The 15,951-nt window shown below is 43.7% G+C and overlaps 1 protein-coding gene across 1 annotated transcript; it reads right to left on the reverse strand.

The window, feature by feature from the left end:
• Positions 1–2,483: 2,483 nt before the first annotated feature.
• LOC112935035 (high affinity immunoglobulin epsilon receptor subunit beta-like) lies at positions 2,484–9,318 on the reverse strand. The gene is made up of 7 exons (XM_026018615.2): positions 9,167–9,318; positions 7,772–7,895; positions 7,111–7,245; positions 5,153–5,209; positions 4,476–4,631; positions 4,030–4,128; positions 2,484–3,152 (listed from the first exon to the last, which is right to left on the reverse strand). Exons 1-7 carry the CDS (start codon positions 9,226–9,228, stop codon positions 3,054–3,056), a joined length of 732 nt encoding a protein of 243 aa, XP_025874400.2. The 5' UTR covers positions 9,229–9,318; the 3' UTR covers positions 2,484–3,053.
• Between the last annotated feature and the right edge of the window lie 6,633 nt (positions 9,319–15,951).

The raw sequence follows: 15,951 nt of genomic DNA on the forward strand, positions 1-15,951 counted from the left end.
CATCTTCATGCAGAAGACTACCTTTAAGCTGAAAATTTTAGAAAGATAATTTGAAACCAATGCATGTGAGAAGAACAGGCCAGTTGTGTGCTCGGTGTATGCCTGATGTGGGCACACCATAAAAGGTAACTGAATGGTCTTGAGAGAAAATTGTGTCACGTAACAGGAAAGACAGAGTCAACAATGTGGCTAAAATATGAATTGAGAAAGAGTGATGTATGGTACAGTTGTAAAGATAAACTGGATGCATTTTTTGAGGTCCTGGTAGACCAGGCTTAGGAGTTTGAATGCATATATATATGTCACGGAAGTGACGTGCTCCAGAATGGGGATATCACTTAGCAAGCAACACAGTGAAAGGGGACATTTTAATGCTGCTATCGAATTTTGAGACACACAATATCATTTCAGAAAAATTAAGGTAGAAAACCTGAGGTACTAGGATTAGATACTAAGGTTATGTGATCACTTGTAGAGTCTAGGGGAGTTGATGTCTACCTGCCACTTTTTAATCTTGGCACTCTAAGTACATAAAACAAATATTTCATCAATGAGTTGTGAATGTTACCCCAAGATGATTTTTCGGGCTCTCCACAGGACCCGTCTGCTTGGCCTAAGATGTGAACCACTTTTTCCTCCCTTTAATAACAAAAACAGCAACAGCAACATAATCATTTTGCTTATTTTTCTTCATGAGCTGCTGCTCACCATCTCTTCTCTTACTCCTCACATCACATCCTCCCTTTCTTCTGCAAATGTATTCACTTACTCACCACCAGGTCCTGGTTTCAATTCATTTGCATTGTCTCTGCCCCATCTCGGCACCTCACCCTGAGGCCGACTTCTCAACACGCCAGGGCCAAGTCTTCTCTTGGAGGCTTCTCGGTGGCCCAGGCCAGCACATACTGTCTCTGTTGGTGAGTTAGTCTCTCTTTACCAGACCTCTCTCTACTCCGAGCTACCTGCTGTCTACTGTTTCACAGTGTAGTTTTCTGACTAATTCTCGTAGTTTCGACCTTGGTTTGTTTTTCCTTCCTTTTTTCCCTGTGACTATAGGTGTGCGAGGGTTAACTTGGCTTCTCTTTTATCTCAAAATAATTCAGAGTGTTAAACTGCTTCATTTAATAATGATCTCTCTTCTAATGACACCAAATCTCATCTTTCCCAAAACTCTGTATTGGACACTGTCAGGCTTTCTCCATTGCAACTCTCTTTGGTTTCCTAAAAATGAAAGTCTAAGAGTGAGCTTGATTTAGGTTTCTCTGTGCTCCTCTCTCATCAATTCATATTTCCGACTTCCTATCAGTTCTCTCAGTCTTAGCAGGTGTCCTCCTTTGACCCGAGACCCTGTGGCAGAATGTGTTTATCAACCAATTGCTTGTCTAACTTTACCCTTTAATTCAACTTGTTAACAAGATCTACCAATTTCTCTTTTGCTCCATGTTTTAGATATAACCATTTCTCTCCATTCCCAGTGACTCCATTTTAGCTCAGGGCTTCATTAATTCATTTTCAAGTTCTTCATTAAATGATCTTTTCATTTATGGTTTTCCTGTTTTTCACCTACCCACCTCACCAGGTACTGAGTTACTTAGTAAAACTCCCCACTGCCCACTCATCAATCTGCAAACATTATTGAACAAACTGGTGTCAGTCAATTTGCTGGTGATTCAGGAAATATACAGATTTTTATGAGACCTTGTGTGTTTGAAAAAAATATATTATCATTAAAATATAACGTAAAATATTTGCATGTGGAAAGTTATATATAGTGTAAGTCATGTGTGTGTGTGTGTGTGTATGTGTGTGTGTAGGGGGGTGTGGGTGTGGGTGTTCCCACAACAGACCTTTAATACTGGCAGGTAAATCACCTTCAATATCTTACTTTTATAGATGAAAAAGACAAATTAATTTAATTTTTTTTAATAATTTGCCACAACTCACTCGACTAATAAGCAATAGGCCTGGAATTCCAATGCATTTTATAAGATCAGTGGTCCTTCTAACATTCCATATAAGATCAAACTTCAAAAGGAAGCATCCATTGCTAAGCTGAAATGATAAACAAAATGATTAATACAAGCTTCTAGGATCCTATTCAAACCTCCATCCAACTACTCTCTTAATACAAACTAATTGCCAGTTTCGTCTCTTTATCACCTCCACGTTCACTTCAGAGTAATTTCTTTTCCTTGTCTACTCTTCCTCTTACCTGACCTCATGGGATACCCTCCCAGAATGTTCCCTCATCCACTCTGTAAATCCACTTCGAGCTCCCACTATGAGCGAAACTGGGAAGCACAAAGTGAAGGAGACAAGCGTGGGAAATTTCAAACACCTAATTGGTCCTCAGTGTACATTTGCTGCATGAGCTTTGCCCTCTAGGTGTTTCCAGTCCAGGAGGGGGACATGTATCACACATGTGTGTAGCTCTTGTGAACTCTGAAAAGGGCTAAGAACCAAATATTATCAAACTGTCAAAGTTTTTTTTAAAATTATATTTATTTATTTATGAGATTGGGAGACAGAGAGCAGAAGAAGGGATAGAGGGAGAAGGAGAGAGAGAATCCCAAGCAGACTCCCCACTGAGTGAGGAGCCTGACATGGGGCTTGATCTCATGACCCATGAGATCATGACCTGAGCTGCAGTCAAGAGTCAGACTCTTAATTGACTGAGCCACCCAGGTGTTCCGAAACAGAAAGTTTAACTCAGCTCTCAACCAGCCTCCCACTTGTTCCCTCTATTTGTACAGTTATAGGCGCAGAGTAAATGCTTGCTGACTACATGTTGACTTCCCATAAAAGTTGCTACACAAGAGAGCAATAGAAAACAAGAAAAATAGGAGTCTATCACATACCCATAAGTGGGTGGTGGGGAGGGGGAATTTTAGGTGAACAGAAAAATAGGCAGCATATACCACTTGGAGAATAAATCCTAATGTAAAATGAGCAGATCATAGACAAGAATCAAAATTTTGCCTGTAGCCCCTTTAACAAAGATCTTGGCTTATTCTAGACCCTTTGCTGTGAGAATGTTCTGAACACATTGATTCTTATGAATCAACGGGAGAAGATTCCTCCACTTTGTCTTCCAGCTCACTGTAAATCGGTGAATATATGTTTAATTCTTCATAAAGACGATCTTCTACAATCTGATGAGGGAAAAATGATTTAATATCAATCACCAGGAATTTTCTGCCACTAGATGACTCATTTGCAAGAACTGGATCATCTCTTTTTGCCTTTCTGAGTCTCATACTCTCTCTCATTACACTGTGATTATTCCCCCCATCTCCAACAAATCAAACCAGACTGGCTGGCCAAGTGGGCCCAGAAGAAATTACATCCATCAATAACAGCTTGGAGAGACTATTATGTGTCTGATCTTTGGTATATCTGCTGCCTTATTTATCTTTGGAGGAAAGTTATATACAAAAAAAAAGCCACCAGTTGAATGTTTCAGGCAAGTGGACAGATGGAGAGAGTGTGTGTCATCTGGAAGATCTGAGTAAGTGTGTGCACATCAGGTATTGGTGGTTCTTTCTCATGCATTGAAGGTGTAATGATGGGTAAGGCAATTGGAAATGCAGCTGGTAGCCGTGAATTAGGAAGGAAAGAAAATTGAGGCTTCAGAGCAAGCACGAAAGTAAAAGCCAAGAAAAAGGAAAAAGCAGGAACAAATATCAGGGAGCTACGCTGGAAGAGAAAATGAACCCGGATACCTAAGTGTTTCCATCATATGATACTGCATATTCGTCTCTTATGCTCAGCACATCTAGAAGCATATCTGCATTTTCTAAAATTATGAAAATTCTACTCTCCTAACCCTTAGTCATGAGGATTATACTATGAGATTTGCGCTCTTATGAGTGGAAAGTGTGATTTAAAATATAGATTTGGAAACCAACATACTAAAACATGGACAAAAAATGTTCTAGAAGAAAGTTTCCAGGAAATCAAGCTGTATTTTTAAGCAATGAAGCTCAACTGCTTCAGCTTATCATTCAGGATTATCAGGCCTCTACTTACCTTGTTCCCTTGGACTAATTCTCCAACTCCATAGATCGTCAGTGACACGGCACTGCAAAACCCCAGAATAGTGAGAAACAGGATCATCGCCACAATTTCCTGTTGAACAGTAACCAACAAGACAAGTAGAGTCACAAGGCGGGTGCCCCAAAGGTGTGTTCCTAACAGAAGCCCCTGATTTCATCACCCCGATGTGATCACTCCCAATGAAGTGACACATACACGGGAAAGCCACAAAAAGGGAGGTTAAGGTGGGTGACTCCAGCCTCACAGAACCCAGCTGGGGAGGGGGCGGCAGCCAGCATCTTTGTCCATGAACCCCCTCCCCTCCCCGAACACTACACTATGTGATAGAGGTTACAGCAAAGGATGACGTTTGTGGGAAAGGAGAGGGCTTGTACTTAGAGTAGGACCCAGACCTTAGCCCCCTCACAAGAAATACGTACTGTGGAAAAACAAGCCACAAAGCAGAAGTCATCTCTGCGAGCTTCCTGGCAGTTGTGGATGTAAGCCGAGCTCCTCTGCAGGTTGACCGTCAGGATGAAGATTCCTATTCCTGCAGCTATGCTGCTGACAGTGTTGGCTCCCAGGCTTCCCCACGCCTGATGGTGGAGGACAGCGCGCAGGCCTGAGCCCCCACCTGCCAGTGCGTTCAACAGCCCTGTCTGTATTTTTAGGGCTGGTTGCACCCAATAAACTTTGCATTGGTTCAAAATGTAAATTAAAAAAGGAAATCTTGGAAACATCCTCATTGTTTAACAAACATCTATAACCTTCTTGCGGGTCTGTGTTCGGGAAGACCCATGTGGACGCACGCCATCCTCCTCAATCTCCTTTAACCAGAAACAGATCATCCATCTGATCATCTGATTGTCCTTACAGGGACAAGGCCTGGTGGGGCGATATTTTTTAAGCAAGTGCCAAGGTAATTATGCTTTATTGTTTTCTAAAGAAGACAACTGATATTTTAATGATTATATCCAACACAAAATATGGGGAAAAGAACCCCACATATCCACATTCACTCATAATATGAGACATGATGACACGTCTCCCTCAAGACTCCTAAAATTCCATCGTCCTTATCTTCTCAAGGATGGATAAAGACTGAATGGCAACTCACCAGATATGTAGCATGTTTCTTCTCAGACATAATTGGCAAAAATCCAGAAATAGCAAACTGTAAAAGGAAGAGGAAAAAACACAGTGAGTCTCTGCCCTTTATTTCCTCTTCAGCCCCATCTTCCAAATATAAGGTAAAGTGGTGAGAACTCTTTAAAGCTGAGTTAATATTCCCTATAAGCTATTTTCTTTGTCTTATTTCCTATAGAGTGCTTCTCAAAATTAAACGTGCATATGGAATCATGTGACAGTATTGTTAAAATACAGATTTTTTTTAATTGAAGCATAGTTGACCTGCAATGTTACGTTAGTTCCAGGTGTACCACATAGTGACTCCACAAACCTACCCACTACACTGTGCTCACCACAAGTGTAGCTCCCGTCACGCCATACAACGCTATTACAACACCATTGACTGTGTTCCCTAATATTGCAACACCATGGACTATATGTGCCTTCTATGCCCATGACTGATTCATTCCATAACAGGAAGCCTGTCCTCCCACTCCCCCTCACCCATTTTGCCCATCCCTCCAACCTCTTCCTCTCTGGCAACCACAAGTTTTTTTCTCTGTATTTATGGGTCTGCTTCAGAATGCAGACTTTTATTCAGTTGGTCCTGAAGGGGGCTTGAGATTCTTAATTTCTACCAGCCTCCCAGGTGATGCTGACCCTAACAATCCATGGGTTACTTTCAGAGCAGCAAGGTCTGGGAGACCTGGTACATGACTGTTATAAAATGATTCCAATTTATCGTAATTATTTCTCTGTATGAGTGTCCTGGGTCTTAGAGTGTCAGCCTCTCTGGGCAAGAAATATGTGTTTGTGGCATGTATCTCGAATCTGACGTATGTTGCGTAAACATAATAATTATGAAAATGTACATGGGAAAAGATTTATTGAAAATATAAATTAATGGCACAGATGCAAAACAATTTCAAAGTTTCAGAGTGTATGATGGGTTGAGAGACACCTAATAAGCTAAGTGTATGGAATGAAGGACAATAGAGAGAAGTGTCGAATAAAATATGGCAGAGGTTCGAGGAGAGTCATGAACACAGGTAGGCAATCTGATGAGTCCTAAGTGTTTAGCAGAGTGCCAAGCTAATGTGATATTTTTTTAGAGTTAAAATATATCCTTGTGAATGAAATGTTGATACAAAACACCATGGGTTAATAAAAAAAATTATTGTGCTGAGTGAAGGAAGACGGATTGTAGAGAGAATATGCTGTATAATTCTCTTTATATAAAACCCTAGAAAATCCAAACTAATCTGAAGTGACAGAAAGCAGATCAGTGATTGCTTGAGGATGGAAAGACAGAGAACAGAGGGAGGGATTACCAAGGGGCGCAAGGAAGTTTTTAGAGGTGATGGAGATGTTCCTTATATTGATGTGATGTTATCACGTGTATACACGTGTCAAGATGTATCAGGTTGTAGACTTTAAACATGTGCAATTGATTGCATGCCAATTACACGTCAATAAAGCCATATATTTTTATGATCTCCTTCAGTCCTCTAGTTTAGAAATAGCACAATGATTAAAGGAGACATAGTGAGAACACACCTAAAGGAGTTTCTAGGATGTAGTAGTTCATCAGATGCCTTTGACCTAACTTCAACTTACTCTCCTCACCTCCTCAGTCTTCCCCCTGACCTCATGGAGATAACTTGATCGATGAATAGGTTTAGGGATGTTTTCCTGGAATTGGTTTCTGAAAGTTTAGATTCAATTTTTTATTAGCTAAGTGCCCCTTGGGCAATTCATTTAAGTTTGATCAATCTCAGGTTTCTCATCTGATAAAAGTGTGCTAACGTGTTTAGCCCAAGTGCTTTGTAAACCGCAATATGTCCATACACCCTAAATACTGGAGTAAATGGTTGGTTAGACCTGGCCGAGACAAGAGAAAAGCTATGCGCAGTATTATTTCCAAAGCAACTGTAGATATTTACTCACAAACACTGCTCCCCAGAATGGGTAGCCTGCTTTAAATGATGAAAAAATGTCTTCCTTAAATTCTGAAATATTGATCACGGAGCAGACAATTGTTCCAAAACAAAGACATATCAAGGCAATCAGAATTTGTGTTACCTATAAAAAAATGCATATGTTTTGTAAAATAAGAAGGTATTTTCCCAAGATCACATCAAATTCCTTTTGACTGAGGCCAAATATGAGAAATCGCTTTGGTGTCTTAGGCAGTCCTGAGACAGAATTCAAATGCAGCATGTCCCAGTATCACCTGGCCACTCTAAGAGTGGATACAGGCGTGACCTGATGCAGGGGCAGCCAATACATTTCCATACGCCTTTATTTACATGGAGTGGACAAGCAACTATTGTGCTTTCCATCGAGGTGCAGACAAAAATTATTAATTGGATATTAATGATATTAATCCAAGAGCAACTGACCACAGTTGGCAGATCCCATTTGCCATTCTTACCCTAGTCTTCATGAGGAAATGCTTTTCTCCACTCAGTCAGACCCAGTATCACCTCTTCGTCTACCAGGCTTTTACAGCCTCATGAATTCAAGTGGGGAAACTGTGTTCATGTACCCAAATACTCTTTCCTAGAGCCGGTCCCACTCTGGTTGAGGTAGGCAGATGTTCACTCACCCCCAGAAATTCCAGCTCCCTCTTCAGAAACATCAGCCACGTATGGCACGGTGGGGATGAGCCAGGCTTCTCCAGTAAGGGGTTTTCACGGAGAGGTACTTCTGAAAGTTCAATTTCAGGTGTGCTGTGAGGTTTAAACAGAAATCCAGCCCTGAGAAAAATTCTCTCTCTGTGAAAAGTTCTCAACTGACAGAAAGGGGAGATTTTGATTATTTTTTAAAAAACAATCTTGCAATTAAAATCTTCATTAGGGGATCCCTGGGTGGCTCAGCGGTTTGGAACCTGACTTTGGCCCAGGGCGTGATCCTGGAGTCCCGGGATCGAGTCCCAAGTCTGGCTCCCTGCATGGAGCCTGCTTCTCCCAACTCTGCCTCTCTCTATCATGAATAAATGAATAAACCTTAGATAAATAAAATAAAATAAAATAAAATAAAATAAAATAAATAAATAAAAAATAAAATAAAATAAAATAAAATAAAATAAAATAAAATCTTCATTAAAATGTATAGGAAGCTAAGATTCAGAGGGTCAAGGTTGGTGGTCAAGATCACTGTCTAACCGGTGATGAGATGAACAAAATGGAACAAAAAAATGAGCCAAGTCTTGATTCACGATTACTACCAAGTTCTTTCCCAGTGATCCATGCTGATGAGGAAAAATAAAAACAGGCATGCTTACCTAGGTATCTCCCAGTCTTTTTAACACAAAAATACATTTTGTCAATGATAAACTGTGCCCAAAGGAATGGCTCTGAAGGATTAGTTGAAGCTCTCTTCTTGTTTTCATCCTCAGAGAAGGCCCCTCCTAAATTGGAGATACTGCCCCTCCTAAAACCCCGGAATATACTTAATATTTTGCAATGGTGTTCAATCCAATACTGACTCTCAAGGCTCTATCATCAGCCTCTCTAAAGACTTTAAAATGAAACTCTTAATAACATGCTCATCCTCAGAATGCAAGTGAAACCTGAATCGTGCCCCTCTACCAACCCCGCTCAAGAATGTTTCCCTCTAAACGGTGGGGCAGGATCCCACAGCTGGAGGTTCACAAAGAGTGACCAGGAAGGTGCCCCAGGTCACGTTGGAAAGTCTCCCTTCACAGACATAAAATGCAGAGGCAAGAAATCCCCTTTGGTAGGACGAACTCCCCTACCTCAACCCCAGAATATGAGCCCTTGTTGTAGGAAAACTTTATTCCTAGTGCACAACTGAATTAAACCTTCCTCCCCATCACCCAGACAGAACCACTGGCAAAGTCAGTGAAGAGCTCCTTTATACTCCATATGTTAATTAAACCAGATGGGTCCATGCCTAAATCCATGGACTGGTGTCTCCCCAGCCCTGTGACTATCTCTGTTCCCCTGGGAATAGGAGAAAACCAGTAGTTGGTACCTACCTGGAGGGTCCCTGCGGGTCCGGGAGAGCAAGGCCTGCCCTGCCACTGTTTTCTGGCTCCATCTTCTCGTTAGCCGAGCTGTGGGCCAGGGAAGGACGTTGCTGCAGTGACTGGGGGGGCTTCCGCCCGTTAGGGTTTGTCCGTGACACCGATGACTATCTTCATACCGAAGACACTGGTCAGATAAGTTTCCCAGCTGATTAAGAGAAATAGGGCTTTTTATTTGTTTTTGTTTGTTAGAATGAGGAACAAACCCGAGGGACTGTTCAGGGAGTGGTGGGAGGTGAGGAAGTTCGAGACTTCTGGAGAATAACTCTCCTGAGACCAGCACAATCACAGAACCAGCAAATGAAACAGGTTAGTGGAGACTGAGAGGGTGAGAGAGAGTCGCAGAGCACAGAGATGGCCTCCTCTTCTGGAACCTTCTCTACGTGGCCGTTTCTGTGCCAGAAGTCTTCGGAAGGTGCCTCTGGGAAAGCCCGTGCTCCCTGGATAGGGCAGAGGCCGCATCACACACCGTCTGCGGGAGGAGCACGGCCAGCCGGCGGGTCTCAGCCCGAGTCTCTGGATTTGGTTCTGACTTCAATACACTCGTCTTCCTCCCTCTGCCTGGCCTTTGGACACTGTCTACATGGCCCTCGGCAGCGGATGGGCCCTGAGACCGGACAGGAGGAAGGCTCCGGGCCACTCCTGGTAGACGCGGGAGCTGCGTGTCCACTCGGAGGACCCCCTGGCTCCTCAACATTAGGCCGATTCGGCTGCTTTGATTTTGACGATGGTGGAGCTGTGGCCACGAAGCACCAAGGGACGTGAGCCTGATGATCCTGTGAGTAGATCTAGGCCGCCCTGGATGGAGCAGGGCATCTGAATAGGGCCAGAGCTCAACGACATGTTCAGTTTAATAGCATGAATAACTTAAAAATTTGGAATACGTGGCAAAATGAATCCACAGGTGAGATCCACAGATTCCGGGTCCTTTTGTTTCAGTTGAATTCAGACATAACCTTGAGTGGCTCTTCCCTACACTGTAAGACACTATAAATTGCACATGTACTACCTCCCTGGATGTGAGGAAACTTCTCCTCCTTCTCCTCTAGGCTACGTGTACCCAGAGGACATCAGAAGACACACGACAGCAATGCACTAAACCCCTGCCATCTTCCCACCGTGTCTTTGGGAACCTGGGGGTCAAGTCAGTGTGTTGTTGGAATTAAGAAATGAAATGTCTTTACGCACACGTTCATCCAAAAGGGCCGTGGGGCTGGGGCCAGGCACTGCCTTGTCACTGAGCGGGCAGAGGAGGACCCCATGGCCCAGCCTCGCCGGCTCGCTCCCAAAGCTGGCAGAGCAGGACAGAGGTAAGTGAGATCATGTCACCAATACCTCAGACGCTGCCGGAGCATGAAGAGCACGAAGGAGGGGGTGCGGTCCTACTGCTGGGGGATGCCCAACTCGAGAAAGTGTCCTGTGAGCCAGGCCCTGGAATCGCGCCCTCAGGAGCTTTCATGTGCAGAACGAGACCACATCTGCCGGCGAAAGTCCTGAGGGACACGCCTCAGGGCGTGGGATGGGATGTCCTGGGAGCCTGTCATCGCGCCTTATGTGCAATTAATCGGAAATTAGGCTTGAGATGTGGACGGGAAACAAACGGAGGATGGTCTTCGGGGTTTGGACAGGACACTGTTTTGTGAGAATTCTCAACAGAAACTTGCAAACTGCAAATCAGAAACCGAGACACACCTTGTGGCCTCCCGCTTGCTCCATAGCCGGGTTTCACAGGCGCCCCCCCCCCCCCCCCAGGTGCTGACCCAATCACGCACCCACAGCTGAGTCCCTGAGCACGTGGCGCCGTCTTTCACAATTGGGAACACTGAAACGTGTGGCAAGATGCTGGTGTGTGTGTGCGTGTGTGCGTGTGCGCGCGGCGGAGGCAGAATTATCAAGATGAGTCTCAGCCACGCCTCTGTCTGAAAGAAAGAGATAACGGAGAGACGTTTCCTGCACCGTGGGGCCTGCACAGCCACTTGCACGCGCCTCCCACCCACCACCTTGTTTCCAGGAGCAGTTGCTTTTCTCACTACACATCGGACTCGCTACTCTCCAAACCCAGAAGACAATTTGCTTTCAGATCCCGTCTGAACAACTGTTTTCTCCAACCGGATGCTCAATTTACTTAAAATAAACATGCACCAATTTGCATGTTACTAATGGAACTGTTTTCTGGGATTTCCAAAGGAATTATTACAGCCTCGCTGTCTCTGTCTCTGTGCATCTCTGTGTCCCTCTGTCTCTCCTTGAGAGGCCCGGAGAGGCCGAAGCGGACACCAAACGTCGAGGTTCCGTGGGAAATCGGGTCATAAAAAGGAAGGAAATAAGAAAATGTTGCTCACAATGGGCTACTCACCTGCCAAGGTCCTGCACGGTTCCTTCTCTATCCGCTCACACCCCTTCTAGCTCCCAAATGGCACTTCCACGGGGGAAATTATAAGCGTGTAATATGTTCTCTTCTGACCGAAAACATCTGCCTGGTGGGGAGACCCAGGGACCCCTGGCATCACAGGCCGAGAGCAGCCCCTCGCTCCCATCCCAGGCATGGAGGTGAGCGTGCTGGCTTTCCCAAACCCTTCTCCCCGGCCTCCCAATACAACTATATTGGAGCATTTGGTCGAATTCATTTTCTACTTTTTCAGGGTTATTCCCAGACTTTGCATAATGGCCTATTTATCAGCTTATTTTTGAAAACGTGATTCTACCTTTCAATCCCTTCCAAGTGTTGTATAGATCGCCTCTTCTTCCCATTGCTAACCCTGGAGAATGAGGTGATGACAGACTTTTTTTCTGGATTACCCGTGTGCCCTTGTTCCGGCCTGGACTCATTGCTCCTGCGGATGCCACGATGCTGTCATTGTGGCGATGCGGGAAACAAAGGCAGAGGACAAATTGTTCAATTTCTTCACTGCTCACAGCCCACTGACAAGCCCTTGCAATACGCCGAGGGACCTTCCTCTAGGGACTCAACTGCCTCTGTGTGGACACTTTGCTACGGGCAAAAGGCAGTTTTAGCCCAATCATCCCCCACCCCCAGCCCCAGGATCCTGTAAGCCTACTTTAATGTGTAAAAATTCCTTTAGAAATTTCCTTTACCTTGACCCCCCCCCCCAAGACACATGTTGGAGATCATCCCCCAAGTACATGACCCACCGATATACACCTGAAGGATCTCATGACTGAGGTTCCATCAGACAGTCCCAACCAACCCTGCACCTCCTCTCCCTACAGGGCCCCCTTCCAGCACCTGACCCTGAGAACTCCCACTTGGAATAAAGAGTCCTGGCCCCAATGCTGAGGGTTGGAGGGAGGAGACATCCCCCACAACTTGATTCTTCCAGGCTGCCCACTCTAGGACCCAGCCTTGGGAGATGATCCCTTACCCACCATGCCATGTAGACTTGAAGCCAAAGAGTTTTTTTTTGATGTTACATCAACCTCATTGTAACGGGAGAGCACCTCCTCCCTGGCCAGCCCCAGCAGCATCTACCAAAGAGTTCTGACCCAGTAACCCTCATCATCTCCTCATGTGCCTCCCCGTGTCAATGTCATCTCTAGGACCCCACCTCTTCAGATCAGACCTGCTTCTCTTCAGAAGCCATGTGAAGGGTTAGGTTGGGTGCTGTGAAGGAGTCGATCCTCAGGTCACATCTGCATAATAAAGCTGCAGTCCCTCCCAAAAAAACAAAAACAAAACAAAACAAAACAAAACCAACAGACAGCCAGCCCCCTCAAGGTCCTGGAGACCTTGCTTACAAACCTCTTTAGAGAACTCTGCTTTCCCTAACCCCCTCCCAACTTGAAAGTCTATAATGGGCCCCTCCTCAAGACGCTGGCACCACTCTTTCTGCCCATGGGTCCTGTCCCCAAACCTTAATAAGATCGCCTTTTTGCACCAAAGACATCTCAAGAATTCTCTCTTGGCTGCCGACTTCAAACCCTAACGTTCTTCCCTACACCAGTAGGACTTCCCATTCCCCTGTCTTATATTGCATTTTCTATTTCCCTGATCCCACTTTTTTTTTCTCCTTGCACATTGGCAGTGTTAACCTGGAAAATAAAACGGCCAGTTATTTGACCAGCAAAATGAGTTTGTTCAGGAATAGCAGAAGAGTTGCAATTTGGGACGAGCAAAGTATGACAAACTGAGGTGAGTCCAAAAACCAAGGGAAGGGCAGCTTTTATTAGGTTTTACAAGGAAACTGGGGAGGGTTGTTTTGAACAAACATTCACTGGAGAAGAACAAGGATTTGAGGTTGTGGCAATTCCTCACTGGCTGCAAGCGGTGGTTAGTGCCTTGTTGCAGGGGCAAGGAGAGATCTCGTTCTTTTTCTTAAAAGCGGGAGATAGAATTCTTACGTGAAAATGTCCTCCCTTGCTAAACTAATCCTCTTCCTTTTTCCTGTAGACAATGCAGGGCGTGAGAACGGCATGTGTGCAAGAGCGTCCACTTCTATTACTCCCCGCCCAGGTAGGACACGCTCTCCAGTTACACACGGGCAAAGGGTATCTGGGAGATAGAGATTGTGGGATTTTGCTGGCCTGAACATTTCCCTTTTTACACCCTCGTACTTGATTGAATTCGAGGGAAGCATAGCCTTTGAACTGGAGAATATTCTTTAACTCAGAATCATTCACTTTATTTTCCTCTAGCATCTAGAGTTCATTTTGACAATTCCAATTTACAAAATTACAATTTGCAAAATTACAAATATTTGTATGGGTCATGTATTTTCTCTCTGGAAATTTTTATAATTTCTCTTCATCCATTGAGGTAAAAATACATGATGTTCAGATTTAATGTAAATCTTTTTTTTTAGGTTGTAAAAAAAAGATTTATTTCTTTAATATCTCATTTTTTATTTTATTTATTTTATTTTATTATTTTTATTTATTTTATTTTATTTATTTATTTTAGTATTTTTATTTAAATTCCACTTGTCAACACATAGCACATCATTATTTTCCAATGTAGTTTTAAATAACTCTTCAGTTGTGTATAACACCCAGTGCTCATCACACCATGTGCCCTCCTTCATGTCCATTGCCTGGTCATCCCGTCCAGTTTTCTTTTCTTTCTTTCTTTTTTTTTTTTTTCCAGTTTTCTTCCCAGAGTTAAGAGTCTCTCATGGTCTATCTCCCTCTTTGGTTTTTTTCCCATTCAATTTCCCCTCCTTCCCTATGGTCCTCTGCACTATTTCTTCTTATATTCTGCATATGAGTGAAACCATATAATTGTCTTGCTCTGGTTGACTTATTTCACTTAACATAATATCTTATGCATTGATTCTACTGGATAGTCAGTAGTGTGTTCAAACTGGAGACCCACCCATATTCTTTGTTCTAAAAAATGGCCCATGTATTCTTTTTTGATGACTTCATCATTAAGAAAACCCGTTTCTTTTATCTTTGTGGACCTCTTACTAGGGAGATGGCAGACATCCGAAGTCTGTCTGTCTTCACGTCCTTCTCACATATGGAATACGCTCATTCTGGCCCAATGGCCCTAACTCATTCCAGCACCAACTCGAACGTCTAAGTCCCGAGTCTCATCTAAGTATCACCTGCATCAGATATGGGTGAGACAATCCATCCAGAGATAAATGCTTTGATAGATTACTCAAATTTGTCTTTAATCAGTATCAAATTGTGACAATTTAGGTAACCCTTTATTTGGTTGCGGTTTCATTTTTTGAATGTTTGCATTTATTATTATTTTTTGTTTTGTTTTATTTTTATTTTTTTAATAATAAATTTATTTTTTATTGGTGTTCAATTTACCAACATACAGAATAACACCCAGTGCTCATCCCGTCAAGTGCTCCCCTCAGTGCCCATCACCCAGTCACCCCCACCCCCCACCCCTCCCCTTCCACCACCCCTAGTTCGTTTCCCAGAGTTAGGAGTCTCTCATGTTCTGTCTCCCTTCCTGATATTTCCTACCCATTTCTTCTCCCTTCCCTTCTATTCCCTTTCACTATTATTTATATTCCCCAAATGAATGAGAACATATAATGTTTGTCCTTCTCCAATTGACTCATTTCACTCATCATAATACCCTCCAGTTCCATCCACATTGAAGCAAATGGTGGGTATCTGTCATTTCTAATGGCTGAGGAATATTCCATTGTACACAGAGACCACAGCTTCTTTATCCATCATCTGTCGATGGACACCGAGGCTCCTTCCACAGTCTGGCTGTTGTGGACATTGCTGCTAGAAACATCGGGGTGCAGGTGTCCCGACGTTTCATTGCATCTGAATCTTTGGGGTAAATCCCCAACAGTGCAATTGCTGGGTCGTAGGGCAGGTCTATTCTTAACTCTTTGAGGAACCTCCACACAGTTTTCCAGAGGGGCTGCACCAGGTCACATTCCCACCAACAGTGCAGGAGGGTTCCCCTTTCTCCACATCCTCTGCAGCATTTGTGGTTTCCTGCCTTGTTAATCTTCCCCATTCTCACTGGTGTGAGGTGGGATCTCATTGTGGTTTTGATTTGTATTTCCCTGATGGCAAGTGATGCAGAGCATTTTCTCATGTGCATGTTGGCCATGTCCATGTCTTCCTCTGTGAGATTTCTCTTCATGTCTTTTGCCCATTTCATGATTGGATTGTTTGTTTCTTTGGTGTTGAGTTTAATAAGTTCTTTATAGATTTTGGAAACTAGCCCTTTATCTGATATGTCATTTGCAAATATCTTCTCCCATTCTGTAGGTTGTCTTTTAGTTTTGTTGACT

The sequence above is a fragment of the Vulpes vulpes genome, unplaced genomic scaffold, assembly GCF_048418805.1.
Source record: "Vulpes vulpes isolate BD-2025 unplaced genomic scaffold, VulVul3 u000000659, whole genome shotgun sequence".
Taxonomy (NCBI): Eukaryota; Metazoa; Chordata; class Mammalia; order Carnivora; family Canidae; genus Vulpes; species Vulpes vulpes.